This window comes from Scardinius erythrophthalmus (assembly GCF_964197995.2).
Source record: "Scardinius erythrophthalmus genome assembly, chromosome: 9".
Lineage (NCBI taxonomy): Eukaryota > Metazoa > Chordata > Actinopteri > Cypriniformes > Leuciscidae > Scardinius > Scardinius erythrophthalmus.
This window is the reverse complement of record NC_138229.1, coordinates 2737245-2753629: the sequence shown is the minus strand read 5'-3', so window position 1 is coordinate 2753629 and position 16385 is coordinate 2737245. Positions and strand designations below refer to the sequence as shown.

Below are 16385 nucleotides of genomic sequence, written 5' to 3'. Positions count from 1 at the left end.
AAAAGAAAAAAGTTACATTTAAAAAAAAGTTTTAGAAGTAAAATTCTATAAAAAAAAATTTTTATATATATTTTATATAAAATATATATTTAACAAAAAAAACAAGTTTGACCCTAAAACTGCAAGAAAATAAAAGCCAAAAACCTCAAAAAGTTCTAAATTTGAGGCTGATATCTCAAGAAATGAGCTTTCAGTGAGACTCTGTTTGGGCGCAGTACCAGGCGCTTCCACTAGAGACATCCAGGCTCCGCTGATGACCATATTAGGACTCCTCCATTTCCATATATGTGTGAGTGATCTGAACCATATATTTCCATAATTTTCATACAATTTATGACATCCTATTCAGAAGTAGATTTGATAATAAAAACAACTTGCATCACAATCGGTGTAATTGAGATTGTCAAAACATTTGGTAACTAAACAGAATTGTATTAAGTTTAGTGACAACATGTTACAATGTTTGCATAGTACAATGACTGGTAGGCGACTGCTTGTATTATTGCCTAACATGATTTAAATCCAATTCTTGGGATTTGATTTCAATCTTAATTCAATATTGACTCATTTGGATAAATATTAGGTAAGGTACAGTAGATAGCCTACATGTACATTTTTCTCAAGAAAAAATATATCTCACATAATGCTGGAAACTTACAGAGAGCCCTGTCAGCTGGTATTATTAAAGGTTAAAAATAAATATAATGCGGTTTTCATTATAATAACAATTAGTCTATTTAATGACACAAGTAAAAAGTATAATAAATATGTAACATAGTGCACATATTTAGCAAAACAGTATAGCTATTTTTTTCTAGTCAGCTAACGTGCTACGGTCATTAAATGGCTTTCCTGAGGTAAATGTTACATGACATAATCGTTCTCCTGCTGTTTTATTGACCTCTTTCCCCAGTTGAAAAACTCTGATTGATTGATATTACGTATGAGGCATATATAGTTGTACTGTATCTTTAAATAAAAAGTAACAGATGATCGGTTTACATGAACTGATACGCCACAGCGATATGTCACGTCACATTTACAAGCGCCAAAACGGTATTTATTGTCTGAATTTCGTAATAAAATGGACAGAATCTGTGATGAGATTTTTTTATTTATTTCAACCTTTTCTTTTCTCCAATTTTTTTATCTTTTGAACTCTTGACATGAGGTTTCTACCAGTATTTCTTGATTTATTATGTTGTAACCGTCTATTTTACATTTTGCTTAATTGGAGACTAATTTGTGTGAATTCGTACAATCTCACATTTCGGTACGATTTGTTTAAACCCCAGTGACGGATACGTTTAGTAGCAACATTAGTGGTTGGTACTTCATGATGAGTTTCTTTTACAAATCAGATTCAAATCTTACGAATTCACCACCTTGTAAAAGAGTTTTCCGTGAGATCGGGTTGGTTCATCACTTTTTCAAAATAAAGGTCTGAACATGACTTGTGACTCTGAAAATATTCTTGTTGCAAATTAATAAATTACTGTTCCTCTGTCATTTATATTGAAAATCAGTCACCAAATATGAAAACAAGAGTTTGTAAAATTTCAAATGATATCATATAGTTTAGGGCTGCACGATATATCGAAATATCGCAAATGTGCATATCGCGCTATGCAAATCGCAAAAGCTTGCATAGCCTATCTGATTGATTTTAATAGGCTGCTTAGTTCAAAACATTGCTAAAAGTCAAAGTTTAGGTAGACGCATATAGAAAGAAATCATGTGTGTGTGTGTCAATAGGATGTGTGTGTGCATTAGGTCTTAAAGTGACAGTAGCCTAATACAGTAAACCTGCTGCTGTCAGTCAAACACCAGAAGAAAAGAGAAAATCACTCACGGCTCTTGACTGAATAACTTTTGTAGCTTTAATATGAATCAATGTATATTCAATTCATGTGAAGACTATGCAGCGTTTTAGTTTTACATTTGATTATGTTTCTTACGTGAATGCTACTGTTAAACAGATCTAATGTACGCCTGCCTGAAAACTCAAAGCACTGTTTATTTCATTTGTATCTTTGTTTTTATTGTATTTGTCCTGTTGTTTGTAATTTGCCTCTTTGTTAGTTTTAGTAACAAATATAAATTAAAATAACTAATCATCCACTATATTCAGGTGTGTTTACCTGCATAGTTTCTTGATGTTAAGTTTTCAGGTTGATATAACTATATATTACCAAGTTGAGCAAGAGTTGTTGGGATTTAAATAGTGTTTGTGTACATTGATGTTAAAATGACTTGTGACGTTACTTTCTATGTAAGGCTAAAACACTGCTGTTCACTTTCAGAAGTTGTAGTGATGCTTTCTTTCCCCAGAAAGAATGTGAAATATATATCGGTTATATAATTTTCAGTTCTTAAATATATTTAAATTGATTTTACACACTTTTCAATATCGTGCAGCCCTAATAGTTTGTCAATATTACTTCAGGTTCAGCATTGAGCCCTTTATACGGTTATTTATATCATTATAGGTAGGTATCATCTGTTAGTTGTGGTTCTTTAATTTCCTATGTACTGGTGCTTCAAATGAACTCACTTAAAGTCAATGGGGTCCAAAGTTGTTTGGACCTCAAAGTTCTAGTCCTATATGTTTGAAATAACAATAAAAGATCACACAATTGTCATTTTTGGATGATCTCTCTTTAGGTTCGCTCTTTTAATCAAGAACCATGGTTTTCTAAGTCTAAGGAGATTAGTTATGAATCTCCATAGAACCATGTTTTATTGTATTGCAACAGAAAAAGTGAAGCCCTTCTGGATTCTTTTCTATTCTTGTTGTTTCCATCTGGAGCTGCACAACAGTTGCTCGTTTCTGAGATGACTCTTGCTGACTTCCTCTCAGTTTATTTTTGGCACTGTTTGCGAAACAAAGAGAAAAAATCTTCTTGTGCTCTTCACCAAACATTGTTCACCAACAACAGTTGTACAGAACCGTTCATCAATTTGCAATAGTCACACCAATTGAATAAAACATTCTTTTGAGTCGATTCCTTTAAATGATTCAGTCAAACGATTCGCAAAGTGTTCGTTGTCATCAATCACTCGACTATTGTGATGAACCGGTTCATTTAAAATGAATCGTTCGAGTTAACAAATTCTCTACAATGAATCAGACCTCCCACACAAGTCCAATATATACAATAATAAAGTACATTAAGTCTTTTAAATAAAATTATTGTGTGTGAACTGCTAAAGGAAAGCAAGAGGATGAATGTGAATCCATTTGTCAACCGTTTAAAATAGACCAAAAGTTGCAAAGCCGCTTTACGCGTAAGTTTTCGGGCTGATTTAAACCAGTTTTCTCTTTTAAACACGTTTACAGTGGTAATATCAACCTATCACAAAACTAAACTCTGTTTTTTGGTATTCCTAAGAAGGGCTGTTGGTCTTACCGAAGGGTTTTGAGCGGAGTTGCTCTTCTTGGAGGCTGGAGAGGCTTTAGTCGTCTGCTCCTTTTTCTTTCGAGAAAACATATTCACACTGTTCACAGAAATCGTACCGCAAATCTTCAGGAATGTGCTAAATAACGTTACTTGTGAATGTGAAAATGTCTTCTCTTGCTCTTCTCTGTGACTGACAGTTACTTCCCCATCATGAGAGTTCAGTTACTCACTCCCGCGCGCGCGCTCTCTTCCTGCTGTTGCAGTGTCGCGCGCCGCGCGTCCGTCTCGAAGACGCTGCTGGCACCTGCCGGAGAGCCTAATCAAACATCACCAGGCAGCAACACGACAAGACAAAATCAGATATGAATATATGTTTTTTGTTTACTATTGAGCGACTAAGGTCAATATGAGAGCCCAGTTCCACCATTAAAGAAAAACTCATACTTTTATCAATCATAATTAAGACAACATAAAATGTCGAAATTATGACATCAAGTGCTAATTATGAAATGAAAAATCGAAGCTATGACTTAAAATGAATAATTATGACATTAAAGTCAAAATTATGACAAGATTCGCGGCGTGAAGTAGCTTCACATTCTCTATTGACTTGAGTTGGAATTGACGTTACAATTAATTTCGAGTTTTTAATCTCGTAATTATGACGTAGTATGTCATAATTTTGACTATTCATCTCATATTTTTTTACTTTTTATCTCATATTTCAGACTTACGTTATGTCATAAGATCTGCCTTGAAGTAAATTGATATTTACTTGAAACAAAATGGCGGAAATGGTGTTGAAAGGTCAAAGAATTTCAGGGGGAAAATACATTTCTGTTGGTTATTTTTTGGGCTCAATCTATTTGAGGCATTCAGGAACTTAAATTAAAAAGGCACCTCTAACACATTCAGTCAAATTAAGACTTTTCATTAAATAGGCTAATCTAAAAAGAACTCTAGTGATGTGCATGCGATATGTAAGTCTACAGAGTAAAGAAGCTGAATGATTTCATATATGATATTACCATACCCAAATGTACAGAAGCAGCCTGTGAAGTGGTATTTAGGTGTCATTACACAAGACATTTAATGCTGCTCAGAGGGGACAGTTACAACCAGTAATACTAGGGGCAGAGCAGGAATATTTTAGACTACTTTTATGTTGCATTTACACTGAGTTGTGGGCAGAGCAGCCTTAAAGGTGCAGTGAGTGATTTCTGAGAAACTGTTAAGGGGCGTATACACTCATTTTGAGGGCGGAGCTATCAAGAAAGGGGCGTGAACCTTTGAGGTAGGGGCGTGTTTGTTTTGGTGATTTCAAATATCAACAGCGTTTCTCAGATATCGCAGATATAACTCAGCATGTTCATATTCTGATAACATGTTATTTTAGACAACAATATTGTCAAACTGATACAGATGAGCAATTTGAACAAACTCTTAAAATTTTATTGTTTGTTAAAAATTATATTGCAGTACAATATATTCCTTCTGTTAAATGTAGAAAACGTTCAGAATGAGTCAAAAGGCACATTTGTTTACACTATGTACAGTTCCATCTAAACTCATAAATATTGGGATAAAACAAAGAAGCCCAAAGTAAAAGTGCTGAACAGAATTCTAACTGGAAACATTAATAATATAACAATAATATTATCATCAACAACAGCAACAACAATACATACAATCAGTAGCAGTCTTAAATGTTTTGCTTTTATTATTAAAGTGTTCATTTGTGATTTCTTTTCAAAAACGCCGGGCAGCAGATGAGTATTAAAATTCTGGCATGTTGTCAGGACAAAAAAGGAGTAGAAACACAGTGGGCAAAACACATCTGCAAGGTTTTTTTTTTTTTTTTTTACACACAAAAAACGCTTAAATTGAGTAACTAGAGCCAATCACAGCCTCAAGGGAACGGGATTGTTTTTTTTTTTGTTCACATGATTTCGCCAATCCAGTAACGGCTTGCTTGCATCATTTCTCATAAAATTATCACAAAGAAAAACAACAAAAGCAGAGAACTTGTAGTAATACTCGAGCGATATTCCTAAACTCGCATTTTCTCTCATACACTTCAAGTCTAGAACACGGTGGCCAGGCCTGTAGAATACAGTAGTCAGTGTCATGCGTCTGTAACGCCGATTCCTTTCCCTCGACTTTTCCTGAGATTAAGCACGACCGTACGGCGCCTGCAAAAACTGCACAGAAAACTTTGGTGCGATGGGAATCTAGACGCCCGACCCAAAAGAAGAAGAGCGGACTTTCTGAAGCTCGAGTGGAGGAACGAGTGACGCGCAGTGCAGTGGATTTGGTGGCAGGTTGCAGGCTTTGATTCTGTATTTTGGGAGGAAAATCAAACAAAAACCCTGACAAAGGCATTGGAAAAAAGTGTTCGAACTTCTACAAGTGATTATAATAAAGTCTACCTCTACTAATAATGTCCCTTGGATATAAATAGCAACAATAATAATAGTATTAATAACAATAATAATAATACGAACAGCAATATCAAAGACACCAATACATTTGCTTTCATTCCAACTAGACGAGAATACACCACCAAAAGGAAAAAAACATTGACCTCATACAAACAAACAAACAAACAAACAAATCCATTGTTTTCTCTTAACAAATATAATATTCTTCGAAAACAATTCAAAAATATCACTTCTGAACAGATATAAAGAGAATCGTGAGTTGTTCGTGGGGCAGTTTTCTGATTTTTATAATCATTTGTTTGGTTTTTATTGCTAGGTCTCACTCTCACTCGGTATAAAGACGTCTCAGCGCGAGGTCCAGTGGTTCAGCGCTCTTTCACCTCATGAAGACACACCGAAGCCGACGTCGGGCTGCTTCTGAGCGTCTGGTCAAAAGCGTTAGGGGTTTGTGGGCCGGTTCGACATGTTGAATGAGAGAGAGAACTCTGATTGGTTGTCCAGCTTTGCGAACGAGAATAAAAGTGATGAAAGCGAGCAAAGACGACGGGTACAGACAGAAGTCTGCTATAACTTTACGTCATCTTACCTGAGCATTCGAATGCACGAATATTTTCATAATAACATGAGCGTGACTGATATTCAAAACGGTGCTTTTGTTTACGGTCCGCCGTCCTAGTTTCGGTTTCCCTTTTTGAATGACAAAAATCCGACTCTTGATGCCTGCTGATATAGATATTGACTAGTTGACAGTCGCCTTTACTCCTTTTGGTGTGTTCAAGCGCAGCTTTGTAACCGAGACGCAGCCGACTCGGCTTGGTGTGTTCCCGGGCTTAAGATCTGCAAATAAATAATTTGGTTTCCAATTCCCAAAAGCTCACGACGACCCATCCCGCAATCGATTACATTTTATAAAATAATCATTTGTTTTTGGACAGTGACGAGTCTATAATATACCTGAGAAATTTACACAAGCGGTGTAAAGCGGAGTATTCTGCTCGCCATCACTATGACCTCGATATTGTGAACGAATCTGTCCCTGTGTTCAGATTACTGAAATGAAGGAGGAAATGGAGAATTCACAGGGTTGAGGGGTCAAACAGCAGGTTCATAATCATGCGATCGGGTCCGTACGCTGCACAGATCTCTGGGTAGAGGATAGACACCGGAGGAAATAAATAATATAGCACTACTCTGTCTAGAAATATATATATATATATATGTATGTACGCACACAAGACTGCATCTGAAGGAGATAAAGGCACTGATTTAACAGAAGGCATTCATTCGAAAAAGATAAACTCCCTAAGATAGGAAACAGTATACACCAATGTCGTAATAAATAAATATCTCTTTTACCTCGATGTTTGATGTGATGAAATGGAGGGTGGAAAAGCCCTATTGCTTCAAATAAGGCAAATAAAAACCAAACTGATTTCAAGTGCCCATGTGTTTTAAATCATCTTCATTGAACGTCAATGAGCCGAATGCAACTCTTAGCTTATGGACTGAGAATGACTTGGGAAAAGAAACACAAAATTTTGACCAGTTGCGTGCTGGAGCCGCTAGGTGGCGTCCCAGTCCACTGATTTAAACTGGATGACGGACTGTCGGTGATCCGAGGATGATCCGTGGATCATGTGATCTAGTGTCTCCAAGGGGTCCATGCTGCTGTGTCCATTGGGTAATTGGTGCGTCTGTTCGGAGGAAGAGGAGGAAGAAGGAGTGAAGTGCGAGGAGGAGGAGCTTGAGTCAGAGAGGGAGGAGTTTGGAGGAGCCGATGCAAAAAGGGAGGAGGAATAATGAGGAGGTGGAGTCGAGGATGGCAGGGCTTGTGAGGTGAACGGGTACTTGAGTTGCGAATCGGGCGAAGGGTAACCAAAGTCTAATTCGTCGAAATTAAAGTCACTGTTTGCACCGGACGCTCTCTCGTGAGCAGATTGACTGACGTGCGACGGCACGTGTAACTGCGCGTGTGGTTTTGACAGCTGCACGTGCGAGTTTGATGAATGCGTCATGCGCTGACTGTTCTGGTGCGAGGATTGCGCTGAGGCGACGGTTTGCTGTTGCATTTGATTGAGAAGCCGCAGCACGAAGGATTTATCGGGGTTTCGCTGCAGCTGCGATAAAAGCGCGCTGTATTGCGCGGACGGTTGCGCGTGGGAGCCGCTTTGCTGCGTTAGCACCCCGAATGATGAATGATTCTGCTTTAGTGTGTGAACGTGTTGCGGCGGGATGTTCAAAGCTGCATGCGACGACGACAAGCGCATGTTCGAGTTCAACGGCACTTGTCTGTGTCTCTGCTGCTCCTGGGAAATCAGTTCTTCGAGGTTGTACGTCTCTGGAGCAACCGTGAGTGGACGCGCTCTTCCGACTAGCATCGCTCCGTTTAGAGACACGCCGTTTAGCTCTGGCGCGGGTGGTTTGATGTCCGGCGAAGGGCAGGGGCTGATGGTCAGATCCAGGACCTCGCTGATGGCTTCAGTTTTTGGCTGCACCACAGGTGGCAGAAGGGATTGTGGGTAGTGAAGGTGGTTCAGGAGGGAGTGGGGAGGGTTAGTGACGAGCTTGCGGGCGTTGATCTTGGCTAGCATCTCTTGGCGAATACGCTGGTCGTTGGCGAACCGCTCTCTCTCTCGCCGCGCTTTCTTCACCTCCTCGTCCATCCGAGAGAGCTCAGCGCGCACACGGGATACACAGTTTTCTGGGATTTTTATACCTGAGACACACACAAGATCGTTATTTTGGTAACACTTTACAATAAGGTTCGTTGGCTAGCATTAAATAATAGTGAGCTGCACTTACACAGCATTTATTAATCTTTGTTCATTTCAGAATTCACTAATACTTTATTAAAATCGTGTTAACATTAGTTAATGCATTGTGAACTAACATGAACAAACAATGAACTAACGTTAACAAAGATTAATAAATACTGTAACAAATGTATTGCTCAAGGTCAGTTCATGTTAGTTGATACATTAACTAATGTTAACTAATGAACCTTATATTGTAAAGTGTTACTGATATTTTCTTAAAACGTGAGTTAATAGATATTTCCCATGATGTTCATGTTTGAGCTGTTTCAACTGTAAGCAATGTCTTAAAATATGTCAATGGCATAAAAGCAACTTAAATGCCTTAATTGAACTAAGGCCTAATCCTGGCTTAATCTAAACCCTGTCTGTGAAACTGGGCCAATAGGTTTTAGTATAAATCTGAGATGTGCATTGCAATTATTGGAATGCTAGGAAACATTATTGAGTAGTAACCGATAACTAAAGGTCAACTCACCAACTTGTTTGCTGTTCTGTTTGGTTTTGAGTCGTACGATCTGCAGGATGCTGGAGTTGGTGACGTCCGAGACTATATCAGACACTCGTTTCCAAACCCTCAGCAAAGCTCCGCACAGCATGTGATACTGCCTGAGACGCATCCCCAGAAAACACTCATGCCCCTCCTCGATCTGCTTACACTTACCCTTCCTATGAGAAACACACAGATGTACAACACTATTAAAGTTCGGTCACATTTACAATACACAGTGAAATTTAATTTTAATGGGAATTGGTGCGATGAAGAATTGCGTCTGATGGACTTCCAATGGTGAAGAAATTTGCCTATGCATTTACATTTTGTATCATCTGTGAAATTACGCAGAGCAACAGTATATGTGACCGCACCTTTAAACACACACAAACTTAATCCGTTTACAGAGTTGCATTACTGTTAAAATAATTAGCTCAAATTGCAATAAAAAAAAAAGCAAATAAAAAAAAAATTCTGGCACTGAGAAAATCTAAATGTATGAATACGATTAAAGTCTCTACTGATTTCTCACACACACACACACACACTGTTACTCACCAATTGGCATGGGTGCAGCTGCTGAAGGAGAATTCAAATTGAGTTTCCCAGAAATCCTTTGCTTCATCAGGCGTCACCTTTAGAGCGGGAAGAAAAACACTTTTTTCCCCACTTGTAGCAAAAGTGCCATGAAAAGTGGCAAAAACTATTTTATATAGAGTTTTTTATTCATTATATCCAGAGGTGTCAAGTAACGAAGTACAAATACTTCGTTACCTTACTTAAGTAGAAATTTGGGGTATCTATACTTTACTGGAGTAATTATTTTTCAGACGACTTTTTACTTCTACTCCTTTACATTTTGATGCAATTATCTGTACTTTCTACTCCTTACAGTTTAAAGAGTTTTGAAACAAGTACTTTTATACTTTTACTTGAGTAAAAAGCTTGAGTTGATACTTCAACTTCTACAGAAGTCTTTTTAAACCCTAGTATCTATACTTCTACCTGAGTAATGAATGTGAATACTTTTGACACCTCTGATTATATCCATTATTTATGTATTTATAACATTGTATTTTAGGGCTAGTTATGCATTTAGTTCAGTCAATCAAACATCTGTATTAACCGTCTAAGAGGAAATGAAGTGGTTTTTGATTAGAAAAATTATAAATCAGCTCTGAAAACACTTAAAGCAACTTTTTAAAGTTGAATTGTATTCAGAGTATTTATTAAAGAGGCATTATTATGCCCTTGAGTCTTGATTTTGGGCTCTACTAGAACAGGTTTTCCTGCTTGGATGTTGATTATTTTCCTCATATTCTCCATTGTTGCGGCTCCTCTTTTCCCAGTCTGTCAGTAACGCTCTGTTTAGTTCCTGTCTCTATGAAGCTCCTCCTTCTGAAAAGCACACTGTGCTCTGATTGGTCGGCTGGATCAGTGTGTTGTGATTGGTCGAGCGCTTCAAGTGTGTTTGGGAAATGTCCCGCCCCTTACATAACCACCAGTTTAACACACTACTAACGAACTCAACCAGGCCCCGCCCCTTTATTCTGCATATGAATTATTATAATGAGGAATATTGTGACGTGTTCGTTCCCGGAAGAAACTCAAGACTACATTGGAGGCGTTTCAGGAGTTCAGAAACACTGACTCTGATATAGAGAAGAACTCAGCAACATTACACACTAAACAAAGATGGGGAAAAGCATAACAGGTCCTCTTTAAACTACAGTCTGATACTGAGCTCAGTTTTAGACCAAACAATCAAACATACATTTGTGTTCCTGACAAACCTGCTCTCTACCACCAGATGTCACTGTGCAACAAGAGCTCTGAGAGATTTAACACTGATGTGTGTGAGATGTAGGGTCATACCTTGTAGTATCTCAGGAGGAGGTTGTCCAGGTTCTCGGGATGAGCCTGTTTACCGATGTTGGGTTTATACAGGATGAGGTTTCGACCACGACCCTGTTCGGCCAGCAGGACACACGGCTGGTTCCCACGCAGCTGAACACACAAAAACACACTTTCCTTTAGGAAAATACTCAAAGATGGCTGGTAATTGGAAACATTTTAACATTTGTAGGGCTATCACAAACAATTATTTTGGTAATCAAGTAATCGGTCGATTATTTTAACGATTAATCGAGTAATCGGATACATTTTTTTGTGCTAAAAATAGACCTAAGGTGAACAAAATGACTTAAAATACATATGAGGCAATAATAATTGGTTTAACTAAAGTATAAAGCGCAAGTGATCATATGGTTTTATTGAACAACACTGCTGAAACACAATGTAATATACATGAGACGCACGTAACCTGCACGCATGTAATTAAAGCACATATATATGCTATTAAACCCACCGCTCATATATCGGTTTAATTTAATCACAGCCTTTGTGAATTCACAATAGCATTATGCTGTTAAGATTATTAAATGGATTTACTATGCATTCTTTTAAAACTGTCTAGTAATGTGGTTATGCAGATTTTTTTAAATAGAGTACCGGTACTCACATTTAATTGATGAATCAATTTCAATAGAAAACAAATGCATAAACATATCAATCATGAGTTACTCTCAGACATCAATGTATGCGTTTTGTACCTTGTTTGAGAGGTAAAACCCTTCATATTCTCCAGAGAGTTTCTCCGCTTTACTGCAGGCCTCTTCCCAGGGCATCCCTCGATCCACACTGATCTGAACACAGCCACAGAACAACGTCAGGACATTCATCACACTGACAACTGGTGAAAAGTCTGGGGTAAAGTAAGACTTTTGACATTTTGTTTGTTGAGTCTCTTCTACTCAACAAGGCTGCATTTATTCGATCAAAAATACAGTAAAATATTACCACTTGTATTACCACTGTTTTCTATGTGAATATACTGTAAACTTATTAATTCCTGTGATCAAAGCTGTATTTTCAGCATCATTACTCCAGTCTTCAGTGTCACATGATCCTTCAGAAATCATTCTAATATGATTTGATGCTCAAGAAACATTTCTGATGATTATCAGTGTTGAAAACAGTTGTGCTGCTTCATATTTTTGAGGAAACTGTGATATTTTTTTCAAGATTCTTCGATGAATAGAAAGCATTTTCTTGATATATAATCTTTTGTTACATTATTAATGTCTTTACAGTCCCTTCTGATCACTTAATGTTAATGTGACTTTAATGTGACTTTAATATTAATTTCTTAAAAGGCAGGCATGAAAACTGGTGAGGGGTAAAAAAAAAAAAGGTGAGAAGGATACAGCAGCAAAAAATCCAATCCAATCAACTTTATATATAGCACATTTTTAAAAACAAGGTTACCAAAGTGCTGCACAAAGAATAAATAGAAAATATAACACATAAAACATATAAAATATGGGGGCCATTTTAATGTGTGGAGGCAAGTATTTACACAAAATTTACACAGCATGAGATTATTTTTTCTTTTTCGCCTGAACCAGAATGGGGTCCGGTGGGGCTCAACCCCCCCATTAACCCATGAGACCCCCCTGAAAGCCTCAAAAGCAAAATTTGAAGGGGGTCTCAAATTTTGTAAAAAAAAAAAAAAAAAAAAAAATTGTCACCAGTGTTAATTTCATTAACGAAAAAATGTACGTCCTCCTTTTTTCCCCTGACCAAGACAAGGCGATGAGAGATGACACCCAAGTCATTAAACAATAACTGTGACTATATCAACATGCAATATCGTTGACAAAAAAGACTAAAAATAAAGAAAAACTTGACAAAAACCTCTTGTTTGTGTCAAATAAAGGAGAAGACAACACATTACAGACTGTTTTTACGAGCGTTCATGCTTACGGTTGCCAGATTTCAATAATTTAAACCCCAGTCAACCTAGTTGCCAAGTATCTGGCAACCATACGCGCGTATGCGCTTTCTACACTTCTGAAGAAGTGGATGATCTGAAAACACAGACAAGTAAGCTGGAGTCCCGCGATCTTCATTTGAGATTTTCATTGAAAAGATTATCTCACGACCCATTTTGGTTTTAAAACGGTGAATTTCGCCGAAAGGTGAGGAGTTTTCATGCCTGTAAAGGTGATGATACACACGGCAACTTTTTGAGCAATGTTTCTGGGCAATCTTGCCGAGCGATTGTTGCTTGGGCACTTTCCCACTGAAAATGGCCAATAAATTTCTATCTGGATAATTTAGATCGGTCGTGGGTCCTGTGTCTCATTACCCAGCAACACTGCTCAAGAAGTTGCCCTGTGTATCATCACCTTTAGAGGTGTGTGTGTTCTGTACTTGAACAGTGTGTCTCAAGCCTGACAGCTGTTGGATCACAGTCAGGTCGAGGTCAGGAATACAGATGTTCCTCTCATGTACCTTATAGAGGATGACCTGGCCCTCCTGAGGGTTTCCTGGCGTTAGAAACTTCTCCTGCGTTTCCTCGTGAATCTCATCATTACCAGGAGCAAGATCTGAACACACCAGACATAAGAACATCAATCTCATCACACACACACACACAGCTCCTCGCTGCAAAAAATGCTTTTCTTATTTAGTATTTTTGTCTAGTTTACAGTCCAAATATGCATTTACTAGATAAGTAAAGTTAGATAAGATATTATGTCTTGTTTTCCGGGGGAATTAATCAAAATTAAGTGAGTTTTTGCTTAAAACAAGCAAAATTATCTGTCCATGGGGTAAGAAAAATAATCTTGATTCTGTTTGAATTAAGATTATTTTTCTTAACCCATGGACAGACAATTTAGCTTGTTTTAAGCAAAAAAAATCACTTAATTTTGATTAATTCCCCAGAAAATAAGATATAATATCTTATGGCATTTTACTACTTTAGTAAATCCATCTTGATTTAAGAATTTTTAGATATTTGGACTGGAAACAAGACAAAAATACATTTTTTGCAGTGCTCTACTGCTATGAAAACATACCAGATAAACATCTGTGTTTAATGACAGCATTAATACTGTGAATCATTTTAAAATTAAATAAATAAAACTAAAACAGTCAGATGTGCACATTCAGATGATTCCTCACCCAATATTCCCATGTCATATTTTCCCTCTTTTTTGTCCTTGTTGATCAGGTAGTCGAAGTTATCGGTGAAGTACTGGAACAGAAAGTTCTGCTGATGGACCTCCAAACCCAAAATACGGTTCAGAAACTTAGTGAGGGTGCAGTCTGGGATACAGGAAGAAAAGAAAGTCAATTAGCTACTTGGTTTCATACAGCTAATAATCAATGCATTTCTTGCATGTAATTTATTTAAATACAAGCAAAAACGCCACAGACAGGATTTACCTCAGTTATGCATCACCACAATATTACATTACATCCGGATGCTACATCATATCCTGAACAAATGTACATTACCCATAAACATTGTTCTCAGTATATTTTGAATCTAACATCTGAGTAAATCAGCCAACATCAATAATATCAAAATAGCCAAATATCGCACTTTATTTTAAAGGTGCCTTACATACAAGTACTAAGTAATATCAATTAATAGGAATATCGGTATCGATATAAAAAGTGGTATCGGTGCATCCCTATCAATTAACAAAATGTACTTACTATAGGCTTAGAATTAGGGTTAATTGCATGTAATTATGCATAATTAACTGTTATTACTATATTAAGTAAAAGTAATGTGTGAAAAAGACAATGTAAAACATTGTATAACCCGGCAGAGGTGTATATTTCATCACTAATAAGTATGCAGAAGCAATTGCAATATTGATCATATAAAACACAAAGATTAGCAGTAAATCAGCCATTATAGTCACAATATTGTGGTGTTACATTTACCTTTCTCTGTATTCAGACCCAGACGCGGCTCCCTACAGAAGATTCCCACATCAATCATGCCTTTCTTCATATCTGATACACACAAATGAATATTAAAATCAGTGCACACAAACATTACAGTGTCATGTTCTTTTGCATGTGCTTGAACGCAGTGTCTGTCACTGCATCCCGATTCACACACAAGCCGAAATAGTAAGCAAGAGTAGGATTAGTGTGTCCGAAATCACAGTATGCAGAATTCATGGATTTACTATAGTAACAGTAACTGCAGAAAATATGGTATTTTGGAAGAAATGTCAAACTAAATATTATATTAATAATATAATTATATTGTACACAACTGTTTAAAAGATTGGGGTCGATAATATATTTTTAAATGTTTTTGAAAGACGTTTTCATTAAATCATTCTAATATGCTGAGATTTGCTGCTCAAGAAACACTTCTGATTATTATTAATGTTGATATTTTTGTGGAAACCGTGATATATATATATATTTTTTCAGGATTTTTCAGACATTAAAAAGAACCGCATTTATTTAAAATAGAAACATTCTGTAACATTATAAATGTCTTTAACGCAGGGTTTCTGCAGGTTTTATGAAGGTAAATTTAAGACTTTTTAAAGATCTTTTTAATTCAAAGTATGGAAAACTGAAGGGGACACAATACTTCCATATGTTCTCTAGATGTCTGGGGAGAAACACAATGAGTTGTATCGGCAACACTTCAGAGTTTGAAAATAAGACAAGAATATGGAAATATCTTATATTATACCTTCTGATCAGAAGTGTTTTTGTCTAGTTTTCGAGTGCAAATGTCTAAAGATTCTTAAAACAAGATACATTTACTGGAGATACAAAATGACAAAATATAAAGTCTTGTTTTCAGTGAAATTTATCAAAATGAATTGAGTTTACGATTAAAACAAGAACAAATATCTGCCAATGGGCAGTTTTCATAACTCACTGACATATTTGTTCTAGTTTTAAGCATAAAGTCACTTAATTTTGTTACAAGACTTCATTTTACATTTGCATCTCAAGTAAATATATCTTGATTAAAGAAGTTTAGATATTTATATTGGAGAACAGAACAAAAAATAATGAGGAAGATATGTTGCACTGTCGTAATTACCGTAATTTTTGCAACATTTAATGCCATGACTTTATGAATTTAAGACTTTCAGCTCTGATTTAAGAACTTTTTAAGGCCTTAATTTGTGTAAGGGTGAATTAAGACCCTTTTTAAGACCTGCAGAAACCCTGTAAATGTCACTTTTGATCAATTTCATGCATCTTTAATGAACAAAAGCATTAATTTCTTACTATAAAAGCACTCTTTTTTTAACGGTAGTGTATGTTTGTGAAGTACATAGTTTTAGTGTGAAGACTACAGATATGTGAATTGAGATGTAGTCTCATGCATCAGTGA

The 16385-nt window shown here is 36.7% G+C and overlaps 2 protein-coding genes across 7 annotated transcripts in view; both read right to left on the bottom strand.

Moving 5' to 3' along the window:
- arhgap45a (Rho GTPase activating protein 45a) overlaps positions 1-3634 on the bottom strand; it is a 48301-nt gene extending 44667 nt beyond the window's left edge. For 2 of the 3 annotated variants that reach the window (XR_014030805.1, XM_081374791.1), the window contains exon 1: positions 3411-3633. Coding sequence is in view for 2 of the 3 variants with exons in the window: in XM_081374791.1 (XP_081230917.1) it covers positions 3411-3491 (81 nt within the window). In the remaining variant the exon portion in view is untranslated. Of the gene's footprint in view, positions 1-3410 lie in introns of all 3 variants that reach the window. The other variant, XM_081374792.1, reaches the window with a different exon arrangement.
- A 1198-nt stretch (positions 3635-4832) lies between these two features.
- sbno2a (strawberry notch homolog 2a) overlaps positions 4833-16385 on the bottom strand; it is a 59492-nt gene continuing 47939 nt past the window's right edge. For all 4 annotated transcript variants that reach the window (XM_081374922.1, XM_081374923.1, XM_081374925.1 and 1 more), the window contains exons 25-32: positions 14954-15025; positions 14180-14323; positions 13505-13599; positions 11761-11853; positions 11024-11155; positions 9707-9783; positions 9134-9324; positions 4833-8558 (exon numbers count right to left, since the gene is read on the bottom strand). In XM_081374922.1, coding sequence (XP_081231048.1) covers positions 7405-8558; positions 9134-9324; positions 9707-9783; positions 11024-11155; positions 11761-11853; positions 13505-13599; positions 14180-14323; positions 14954-15025 — 1958 coding nt within the window. In that variant the 3' untranslated portion in view covers positions 4833-7404. The remainder of the gene's footprint in view (positions 8559-9133; positions 9325-9706; positions 9784-11023; positions 11156-11760; positions 11854-13504; positions 13600-14179; positions 14324-14953; positions 15026-16385) is intronic.